The sequence below is a fragment of the Erythrolamprus reginae genome, chromosome 3, assembly GCF_031021105.1.
Source record: "Erythrolamprus reginae isolate rEryReg1 chromosome 3, rEryReg1.hap1, whole genome shotgun sequence".
Classification (NCBI taxonomy): Eukaryota; Metazoa; Chordata; class Lepidosauria; order Squamata; family Dipsadidae; genus Erythrolamprus; species Erythrolamprus reginae.
Window position 1 is genome coordinate 202,217,354 of NC_091952.1, and position 12,292 is coordinate 202,229,645.

General features: G+C 37.5%; 1 protein-coding gene across 3 annotated transcripts in view; it reads right to left on the reverse strand.

The window, feature by feature from the left end:
* TMEM241 (transmembrane protein 241) overlaps positions 1-12,292 on the reverse strand; it is a 69,182-nt gene that overhangs the window by 29,363 nt on the left and 27,527 nt on the right. For all 3 annotated transcript variants that reach the window (XM_070747634.1, XM_070747632.1, XM_070747633.1), the window contains exons 12-13: positions 9,855-9,924; positions 6,652-6,745 (exon numbers count right to left, since the gene is read on the reverse strand). In XM_070747634.1, the coding sequence (XP_070603735.1) occupies positions 6,652-6,745; positions 9,855-9,924 (164 nt within the window). The remainder of the gene's footprint in view (positions 1-6,651; positions 6,746-9,854; positions 9,925-12,292) is intronic.

A 12,292-nucleotide genomic window follows, 5' to 3' on the forward strand; every position in this document is an offset into this window, starting at 1 on the left:
GGTATAATACATCTTTGAGATAAAAGGAAAAAGGGGAAATGTTTGCTTTTCGTTTCTATTGACATTCGTAAGGTATTTGTTCTTCTTTCTATATATACTGATACTTTGTATTGTAACATTTTTAATTTTTCTTTTGAATCCATTCATGCCATTTGTACCATGATCTTTTTTATTCTTTAATTTTAGTTCCCTTAATTGAATTTGTGATTTCATCCATCTCTACACACCTATATATTTTGTCAATAATTAGGCTTTCTGATGGGATCTGTTCATTTTTCCACATTTGCGCTAGCGATATTCTAGCTGCGGTATTTATATACATACTCTACTCTACACTGCTCTAGTTTCAACCCATCTTCCAGTTCCTTGCAGTTGAAGCAATAGTTAACCTTCTTTCCTTCAGAATCCTAAACCTTCAGTTTAGGATTTATCACAAGACCTTCCATTTCAAGGCAAAGAGGAAGAGAAAGCAGGCAGCAGTGGCAAGGCCTTTTCTAACCAGCTGTTTGTCTGTCAAAGGAAGGACAGAAGTACATGACAATTTCACTGCTGTCTTTGGAAAGTAATTCCTGTTGTAGTCCTCCACTCCTGTTGCAATAACAGCAAAAAAAACTCAGCATGGCTTAAGCCAGTTGTTTCTCTTCCTCGGCAGCTTCATGCTTAGGTGAGGGATTCTGGGAATTGAATCCCATCATCTTAAAGTCAATGAAGGTGAAAAACACTGATTTCAACCCCTGCAAAAAGTGCCAAATTGCAAAAGTTGACAGGATATATTTTCCCCTTTGCGATACTAGGAGCTTTTGAGTAGGAAAGGTGCTTTCGAAACTGGCTGAGTTCCACTTATGGCAACTACTTGGATTTTCTTTTACAAAGGGCAAATGTGCATAACCAGTGTTGAAAATATGTGTGCAGTGTACGTGTTATAAATTTATTTAGTTTCCCCTTTGTGTAAGGGTTTTTTCAAACAGTCTCCAGGGCACTGATGGAATGCCATATTTTAAATTGTCTGTCTGATTCCTGTCCCTTAGGAATGTAATTATATTTTTTCAGAGTCTTTGGAATTTGGAATACAAGGGTGAAGGGAAGTAGACTCATGGATTTGCAGGCACAATGTATTGGATATACACAAAAAAGGGGGGCAGGAGGGCATATGGAAAGAATCCCTTAAAATAGCGAAAAAACTCAGGTCAGAAAATAGAAAATAGAACTAAAGGGCCAGAATCTTGAATACTTTAGAGCAACACTGCATTGTTTTAACGTGGTTTATTTCAAGCAGAGGGAGTAAATGCTACCCACCCATTAGTCATTTTAAGATCTGTCTTCTTTGAATAGCTTCCATCACAGCTAATCACTGCATATAAAAACTGTAAAAACGGGAGTTTCCTCCCCACACTGTTCCATTTTCCTTTTCCCATCATTTCCTTTAAAGTACAAGGTTGAAAATAGAGACACTCTTGTGTTTTTAAACATTGATTTGTACACTCAATTTAAATCTAAAACACTTTAAAATAATGAATCAACCAAAATTAGAATTCAAATTTGCTTTAAAAAAAAATAATCTCCAGGAATAATAATTATAATGGTGTGTGTGTGTGTGTGTGTGTGTTTGTGTACTGCTTATATATATAAGCAGTATTTGACGAGGTCCCACTCTTCATCTTCAGGCTGGTGCTTCTGTCCTTGTTCTAGGGCGAACTCAGCGAGACCTGAGCTGCCTTCCTTCTATAAATAGTGGTGGCTGGGTGTGGTTTGATGGCTCAGCAATTGCCTGCTGTGTAGAGACTTCCTGGTGAGTCAGTGGGGTAACACTTGGGGTCGTTGATTTAACTGAGGTATGCTGATTAGTTAATGATTGTGGATTAGGGGTGATATCCTGAGTAGTTGGAGCTTGCAGGCTACTTGGTTGTTTTGGTTGTTAGCCTGCAAGCTCCAACTACTCAGGATATCACCCCTAATCCACAATCATTAACTAATCAGCATACCTCAGTTAAATCTCCCCATTTAGATTAATTTATAACCAGGATTTTCTGCAATTTTTGTATATAAAAAAGAAAAAAATACCAATTGCCAGAGGTTCAAAGTATAACAACTAAATGAGTCCTGGACATCATAGGCTTTAGCATTCTGATATTATGTGATTTTTTTAAATCAATTAACTCTAATACATTTTTCTCAATAATTAACTTTTGACCTAGTTTCCAAAGTGAGATTGCAAGCAATCTACATTCACTGAACCACAGCCAAGGAGAGTATCTTCCTCATTGAAATTATTTTCTCATACAGGCTTACATCCATATTCCCAGCAAAGTTCATGCAAAACTTGTTCTTGCAAATGAAGGTAAATATACTGTATGTGTCCTAAGATAATGTCCCAGGATCCAATTTGAGTCGGTCACTGGGACCAAAGTTTTATTCTTCCAAGCTTTTGGGCTTGTGCTCATCATCCAATGTTCCCTGAAGGGCTCCAACACGAGCCCAAAAACTTAGAAGAATAATTCAATTCAATTCAATTTATTAGATTTGTATGCCGCCCCTCTCCGAAGACTCGGGGTGGCTCACAACAATAATAAAAACAACATTCCATCGAAAGCCTTTGGTCCCAGTGACCAACTCAAATTGTATCCTGAAAAACGTTTTCTCTATACCTTTAAATCAATTACAGAGAATCTAATTTCTATTTCTCTAGTATTAATGAAGGTAGATAAAAACATCTGTTTTCTCACACAAAAAACAGTTTTTTCTGAGCAATCATGGCTCCAATTACTTGCCAAATCGAAGGTGTTTCAAGTCCATAACATAGTACTATCAATTTTACTACAGAAAACTCGTAAGATTTAGAGGTGCTGGCTACAAGTGGGAAAAAACAACTAAAATCAAGCTTTCTATTGGCCATGTAAAATTGACGACAACTGACTAAACGGGCTGGCAGATAAAATTTAGATTGAAGTTAAGATTAAATGTAATACTTAAAATTTATTAAAATTAATAAATTGGGGAATTAAAGTAAGGTACTTTGCCAGGGGAGAAAGTAAAAGAGAAAACGAAATTCTGAATTCTCTTTTTTCTAAGTTGCAGGTAGGATGAAAGGATTAATTTCATTTTCTAAAAACTCTGTATCAAAGCAAGAATTATGTGTGCATGAACTTACATGTGTGCAAACCTTGTAAACAGAAAATAGATTTAAATATAAGCAGTGGCAACGAGCCCCTGACAAACTTTGATTGAAAAAACTACATCTAAGCCCTTGTTTGGTGTGAATGAGGAAAGAGTCGATATTAAGTCACCAATGCTAATATTCAAAGCATTGACTAAATAAAACATTGACAGACAAATTGATATTATTTAGCAATATTGAAATTACTTGGGAAGATAGTGGCATTTGGGAGCAGCACAACTAAACTGTGCTTAATTTCATTTCAAAAAAAGAACATTTCTATTATTTATATTTATATTTATATTATTTATATTCAAGAGTTGTAAACCTAATCCTACGTAGCTTCTGCTCTGGCAATCTCACACTGTTTACCAGAGCTTACAAAACTTTTGCCAGACCCATCCTCGAATACAGCTCATCTGTTTGGAACCCATATCGCATCTCAGACATCAACACCCTTGAAAATGTCCAAAGATACTTCACCAGAAGAGCCCTTCACTCCTCCACTTGAAACAGAATACCCTACGAGACTAGACTTTCAATCCTGGGCCTAGAAAGTTTAGAACTAAGACGCCTTAAATATGATCTAAGTATTGCCCACAAGATCATATGCTGCAATGTCCTGCCTGTCGGCGAATACTTCAGCTTCAACCACAACAACACAAGAGCACACAACAGATGTAAACTAAATATTAACTGCTCCAAACTTGACTGTAAAAAATATGACTTCAGTAACCGAGTTGTCGAAGCGTGGAACTCATTACCGGACTCCATAGTGTCATCCCCAAACCCCCAACACTTTACCCTTAGATTATCTACAGTTGACCTATCCAGATTCCTAAGAGGTCAGTAAGGGGCAAGTACAAGTGCACAAGAGTGCCTTCCATCCCCTGTCCTATTGCTCTCCTATATCTCCTATACCTTTCTTCTATTCCTATATCTCTTCTTCTATTCTTTCATTGATATGTTCTATTCCTATATCTTCTTTTCTATTCTTTCTTAGATATATTTTACTATGAGTATCTCCTCTATAACCTTCATCATGTATTTTACTATGTGTATATAGATATATACCCACTAAAACTCTCATTGTGTATTGGACAAAATAAATAAATGAAATAAATAAAATAAATAAATATTTGTACAGACACCCAAATCACATGAAACTGACTCTGGGCAGCTTACAGCACTTGATTAACAAACCCCACCCCCACCCCCCAATATTTACATTATGCCTCTTATTTTTTAAAACATTGCTGTGCATTAAAGATATTTTTGCTTATTTTCCATTTCTATTTTAAATTCCAGGCTGTTTTTGAGATATTATTAAAAGGCAAAAAAAAAAAAAGTGCTCCTAAGCCCAATTATTTTTTTAAAAAAAGAACAAAATGAACAGCTTTGCTGATTCTGTTCCGTTTGTCCCCACAGCTATTTTTTAAAATCCTGTCACTTTTTCAGTGTGTCTGCTGTTTCTCAGATGATGTAATAGAAAAGCAAAAAGGAAGAAAGGGAGGGAATGCGGGTTGTGTTATGCTTCATTTTTCCACAAAAAGATTGGCAATGCTACTAGCTATGTGTTGGAAAACACTGATCCATCCATGTCTTGCCTAATTTTTCTTAAGGCCTCCAACTGCACATCAACAGTTAGTTTATATTTCTGTGCCTGGGGCAGGCTTAAGATCTTTTTTTCTGAGCTTATAAGCTTTTTAATTTTATTTAGGAAGTGGTGGTAAGGGTTTCTAGAATACATGAATAGGGGAATAAATAAAATGGCTTAATTGTGTTTGTAAGAATAAGATGAAATTATTGTAATAAGGTTAAAGGAAATCGACGTGGAATTTAATTAGATAAAAATTTTGATATCTGGATGACAAAATTAGAGGTCAAGGTTGGGGGGGGTATGATTGATACCAGAAATAATTTAATTTGGAAGTATTAAGCTTTTGGGGGGACAGTTATCTATGATTTACTAACTAAATACTGTTTTTATTGTAACTCAATTATTTTGAAATGGAAAAAAGTTTGTATGGAGGAAAAATTTAAAAAAATTACCACCACCACCCCTCCCAAAAAAAAAAAAAGATATTGAGTTCTTCCTTCCCAGCACTGGGACCTATAGTGGGTTCTAAATCCCATTGCTTGCATGCACATGTGCCATTTTTGCACATGTGCAGAAACATCCCGGGTGGCTGGAAAGAGTTTCCTGACGATGCTACTGGTTTGCAAATTGGGCCAAACCGGGAGCAATCCACCGCTGACTGGGACCCTTCATAGGTTAAGAACCTGTAACAGAGGACTGACCCACGTTTTCAAGGTGTTACCAGGCCTGTTTGTTATTTAGATATTGCAGGCATCTATACCAACCAATGTGGGTAAATACAGCTGGGATGAATTAATTTCAACTTTTTTAACAGCTCGAGTTTCTGGATCATGTCTAAGTCAGCTTGCTCAGCATAGTTGTTTTATCTTTTATTTTATTTTGAATTTCTTTCCTCAGCCAGCTATTTTTTTTTAACCAATCTGACTACTACTAGCAAAGTCCTACAGTAGTAAAAATTTCTCCAAGAAGACCTAACACATATATTATTATTATTATTATTATTATTATTATTATTATTTATTAGATTTGTATGCCGCCCCTCTCCGTAGACTCGGGGCGGCTCACAACAATAACAAGAACAATGTAAAAAACAAATCCAATAATTTCAAAAACACTAAAAAACCCATTATTAAAAGCAAACACACACACAAACATTCCATGTATAAACTGTATAGGCCCAGGGGAAATGTGTCAGTTCCCCCATGCCTGACGGCAGAGATGGGTCTTAAGAACTTTACGAAAGGCAAGGAGGGTGGGGGCAGTTCTAATCTCTGGGGGGAGCTGGTTCCAGAGGGTCAGGGCCGCCACAGAGAAGGCTCTTCTCCTGGGCCCCGCCAAACAATATTGTTTAGTTGATGGGACCCGGAGAAGGCCAACTCTGTGGGACCTAACCGGTCACTGGGATTCGTGCGGATATGACTGTGTTTTCCTTGTTTGGACTTATTTTCATCCCATTATTTTCCCTGTCCCATAGCTTCTTCTCACCCTACGAATACCTACAGTCCCATTGGCTGTAGAAGTACGGCTGTAGTTTCCAATATAATACCAGTTATGTTGTGGGTTTTACAGAAAACCTATTTTTTGGCTTTGGGGGAAATGCTTAAAGAAGCCTATGTTCTATGAGACCTGAAAGAATTACCACAATATTTCAAAAATACATAAAGTATATTTGCGGAAGATCTATATATAGTTTGGTGAAATCTGTGAAGGCGATGGAATTACATAGTCAGAAAAGACTGTCTTCTTTTTAATTGTTTTATTACATTATAGAAAACAAATAACAGCCAAATACAATGGTATTTATGCAACAGGAGCTACAATTTATTAACACTATAATTACTAAATTAAAGACAATGCTCACTTAAACTTTTGAGTTATAGAATAATAATCATCTTACCTTTGCTAAGATATTCCAAGCTAAATATTGTCCTGAGGAGATGCTGCTTTTAAGTTTCATAGAATGTAAAGTCAGAAGAAATCCCAGAAGTCCACTGTGGTAGGGAGTAGAAATATGTATTAGTTGAGTTCAGATACATTTTAGAGTTGCTACAGTTGGGAAACACTGGTATAGAGGTCTAAACTAACTAACTAACTAACTCTTGTCCTCTATTGAATTGTTCCATGGTGAGTTGTCATGGCAAATTCTCAGAGACCAGTGACGGCAAACCTTTTAGAGACCGAGTGGCCAAAATGCGACTCAAAACCCACTTATCGAAAATGCCAATATGGCAACTTAACCTGAATTTTATTCCAGGTTTTAGGTTTAGATAAAACAACAGGTTCCCTCAAGCAAAGTCAGTGGGAAAGCTGGTAGGATGTTGGATGTTGCTCTCTACTGCTTTTTCACCTGCCTGCAGTATTATTATTATTATTATTATTATTATTATTATTATTATTATTTTATTTTATTTTTTTTAAATTGGATTTGTATGTTGCCCCTCTCCGTGGACTCGGGGCGGCTAACAACAGTGATAAAAACACCATGTAACAATCCAATACTAAAACAACTAAAAAACCCTTATTATAAAACCAGACATACATACAGACATACCATGCATAAACTGTAGAGGCCTAGGGGGAAAGAATATCTCAGTTCCCCCATGCCTGACGGCAGAGGTGGGTTTTAAGGAGCTTACGAAAGGCGAGGAGGGTGGGGGCAATTCTGATCTCTGGGGGAAGTTGGTTCCAGAGGGCCGGGGCCACCACAGAGAAGGCCCTTCTCCTGGGTCCCACCAAACGACATTGTTTAGTTGACGGGAACTGGAGAAGGCCCACTCTGTGGGACCTAATCGGTCGCTGGGATTCGTATCCCTCCCCCTCCGCCCACCCTCAGCATTTGTGCACCCATTGGCCTGCTTGTCTGTGTGGCTTCTTCTTTATTAATGACTCACACAGTCCCAGGATTATTCCAGCACCGGATCTGCGGGGCTGCCATCATTAAGTGATGCAGTCACGTAACATTGCACTTTACAACCTACTGCTTAGCAACGGAAATTCTGATCCCAGTTGCCATCAGGACTAATAAACCTATTTTTAACTCAAAAGGTAGCTGAAGAGTGCCACGAAAATGTCAGAGCTAGAGATATATCAGACGAGAAGTCTTGAGAGTCTTTGAAATATTACTAACGTTATTAATAACTGGTTCAATCTAGTAAGAGTCCCTTTTAGAAGCAGGCTTCAACAAAACTGAATGAAGGGACAAAATGATTTAAGGATTAACATTTAGATTGCATCTTGTTGGAAGCAATATGCTGATTCTGTAAACCACTTAGAGAGGGCTGCAAAATGGCATATAAGTCCAGGTGCTATATATATATCTAATAAAATAAATAAATAAATATGTATGTATGTATGTATGTGTGTGTGTGTGTGTGTGTGTGTGTGTGTGTGTGTGTATATATATATATATATATCTAATAAAATAAATAAATATGTATGTGTGTATGTGTGTGTGTGTGTGTGTATATATATATATATATATATGTAGATTGTTCTGAGTTCGGGTTTTGCCCCGTGTAATATTTTGAGTGTCTATGCGACGTTTCGGTGAAACCACATTTACCATCATCAGGCTGAAGTTTTAAGCTTCGTGCTGTTGTAAATATGGAATGTTTGCAACTGCCATTTCTTCCTTATATATAGTGTTAGGGGTGGAGATTTGGTTTGAATGTAGCAAATAGATTGGGTGACTATGTTTTAGTGATTTGATTGGTTGGTGGAATCACAATTACTTGAAGGATTGACATGGTGATTATTATGAAATGTTTTTTTGTTTAAGGCTGGTTTCCAAATCTCTGGTAGGCGGGACGTATCATCCCTTTTGTTCATGCAGAGGGGGTGTTTCTCAATCTCTATAGCTTCCAAAGTAATTCTTCTATATAAATTTTCTGTTTTAGAAAGCAATTTAGTTTTTTCAAAGTCAATTTCGTGCCCTGTTTTTTTAATGTGCTGGACAAGGGAGGAAGTCTTTTCTTCTTTTTTAACTGCATTCTTATGTTCTGCAATGCGTGCGCTCACTCTTCGATTGGTTTGTCCAATGTATGTGGCTGCACATGTTTTCCAAGGGATTTCATAGATTCCTTGGTGTTCTAGTTGGATTTTATCTTTTGGGTTCCTTAGGATGTTAGATATTTTTTGGTTAGTGACAAATGAAGTTTTGATATTATGTTTGTGCAGAATTTTACTAATTTTGTCTGTGGTGCCCTTGATGTAAGGGAGGAGGGTGGTGCCATTATCCTGTTCTTGGTCTTGATTTTTTGGGGGTGTCTCTTTTTTGATTAGGTTTGTGATTGTTTTCCTTTCGAATCCATTAGAAATTAATACATCTTTGAGTTTGTTCAATTCAGTTTTTAAGTGCTCATGGTCAGCTAGGCGTTTGGTTCTGGTGATGAGAGTTTTGGCTACTGAGGTGATCTGTGCGGGGTGGTGGTGGGAGTGTGCATTTAAATAACGGTTGGTATGGGTTTTCTTTTGGTAGATGGTGTGTCCTAGGGTGCCATTGGGTTTTTTATAGATTAGTACATCCAGAAAGGGAAGTTGATCATTGGCTTCTGTTTCCATAGTAAATTGTATTTTGGGGTGTAGGCTATTGAGATGTGTGAGGAAATTGTCTAGTTTTCCCCTTCCATGTGGCCAAATTACAAAAGTATCATCAACATATCTCAGCCAAAGTTTAGGTTTGTGTTTAGATTGCTCTAATGCATTATTTTCAAAATATTCCATATAGAGGTTGGCGATGACAGGTGTCTCTTCTCAAGAACCATTTTCTAATTACAAACCCGAGCCTTTGAAATTGTAACCGGAAAAGGCGGGGAGAAGCCTCTGTGAGGCACCTCTAGGAATCTCCTGGGAGGAAACAGGGCCAGAAAAAGCAAGGAAAAGCTTCCGTGCAGCCTCTCTAGGAATCTCCCTCCCTGTGGTTTCCCCAATTGCACACATTATTTGCTTTTACATTGATTCCTATGGGAACAATTGCTTTTTCTTACAAACTTTTCTACTTAAGAACCTGGTCACGGAACTAATTAAGTTGTAAGTAGAGGTACCACTGTACTTTGTTTCCCACCCATATCATAAGATCTGGCTTGTAGCCTGAAAAGTTACCTGGCAAGGCAACTGCTGTGAAAGATGTAAAAGTATAGGAATGGAAATTCCAAGGCACTGAAGAGATCACCTAAGAAATGAAAATCATATTTTTAGTTTTTATAAAAATTGGCACCAGTATTTGGTTGCTCTGTTGAAAAATGGACAGAAGACAAGAACACAACATTGTAAAACTGGAATTGAACGACTTGTTCTTCGTTTTGACATGATTTTTATCACTTCAGTAATTTGCCACTTCTCTTACAACATTTCATTCTCTTTCTCCTCAGTCTGAAATCAGATTGTAAAAAAGGAAAAATGCCATTTAAGGAATATGTTTTCTACTTTAAAAATGTTTGTGTTATCCATGGAAATTCACGAGCAAGACTCGCATTTATAATTATGGTCGTTCAGGAAGTAATTTGTTTTCCACTGACTATATTCATTCATCTTTGCTCCATATGATGCCATAGGAAATACTTGCAAACAATGACTATTTCCTTCTATCACTTTGAATTGTTCTAAAGAGAAGAAGAAACTGCAAAGATAGAGGGGAATAAGATATAAATTGGATTGCCATTTTAGGGTTTCATAAAGGAGGGACTTGTTAAGGTACATCTGAGAATGCATTGCACAAAAAGGGGTTCTTCAATAGCATTTTATTTATTCGATTTTTATGCCGCCCTTCTCCTTAGACTCAGGGTGGCTTACAACATGTTAGAAATAGCACTTTTTAACAGAGCCAGCATCTTGCCCCCACAATCCGGGTCCTCATTTTACCCACCTCAGAAGGATGGAAGGCTGAGTCAACTTTGAGCCAGTGATGAGATTTGAACCACTGACCTACAGATCTACAGTCAGCTTCAGTGGTCTGCAGTACAGCACTCTACCTGCTGCGCCACCCCGATTCTTGTATGTTAAATGTATTGCCTCTTAAAATCAGATTTTTGTGCCCTTTGAAGAACACAGTAATCATTGACATATGACAACTGAGCCCAAAATTACTATGTGCAAAGCAAGATGGTTGTTAAGTGAGTTTTGTCTCATTTTATGACTTTTCTTGCCACAATTGTTATGTGAATCACTAAAAGTTAAGTTAGTAACTCAATTGTTCACTGAATTTAGCTTCCCCATTGACTTTGCTTCTCATAAGGTCATAATAAAAGGGATTACATGACCATGGGACAATGCAACCAATCATAAATATATGCCAAGTGTCCACACTTGGCCATGGGGATGATGAAATGGTTGTAAGTATGAAAAACAGTCATAAATCACTTTTTGAGTGCCATTATTATTTTGAACAGTCGCTGAACAAATGGTTGTAAGTTGAGTACTACTCATAATCAGATCCCCCAAGATGTACAAGTTTCCACTATCTTCCCCTAAATAGCAGACAGGACAATGTATTAGTCATAGGGGAAAATTAGGAATAAGCGTTAAGAGTTTATAGAAAACTCATAGAAAAGATAGACCAAAATAAATCAACTTATTTTGCATCTGTCCATGTTCTTCATCTGGGAGAATCGAGAGGTATATAAAAGCTTGCCCACTTTTTAAAAAAATTGCTGAAACAAGATTTCCAACGCTCTATATCCCTTAAAATGGCCTGTCCTAATATTTGAGGGAATCTGAGACATGCAGGTTCAACACATCTGGAAAGAAAGGCCATGTTTCAATAGCTAGTTTGTTTTGGATAACAGCATAACAAAATTGGAAGGAACTTCGGAGGTCTTCTACTTGTTGGCTAACAGCCATATCAACTGTAAACTAAAGACTTGTCTTTTTTCCCATTTAATCATGTTTAAATTCTCTGAAATTGCCTGGACAAGTGCACAACGTTTCCTTTTTTAGTAGTGATTTGCCATTGCCTGCTTCTAAAAGTTAAGAGAAAGTAGCTAGTCCAAGGTTATTCAGCAGGCTGAGATAACCAGTCCAAGGTTACCCTCCTGCCTAAGGAGGAACTAGAACTCATAGTTTCCCAGTTTGCAAAAAAAATTGAATGCTGTATTCTACAAATGGCTTATTTCACAATCTTTGGAGTTCAATTTTTTTTAAAAAAATCTATATCTGTTTTATATATCTAGAAGTAAAAGCACCTTACTGGCAGATGTGAACTCTCTTTTGTAGACCATCAATGGAGAGAAAGCTGTGCTTTTGTGACTGCTTATGAGTCACAGTCCTTACCGGTTCCGGGAAATATTACAGCCCACTCTACACAGAGCGCGGCAACATCAGCGGCGTGGACTTCTCAAGCTCCTTTGGAAGACATCTGTCCAGCTGCCACTTGGTCCACTCCAGATACATTTATCAAACACTACAAGCTGGAGTGCTGCAGCGGGTGTGTGAAACTCATACGCCCCTGGTCCAGCCTTCACCTGCCCTATCGTCATAATCTTGGGTATATCCCATGTTGGACTCTCTGCAGCACTGCATTGGAGAAGGACTGTTGAACTTAC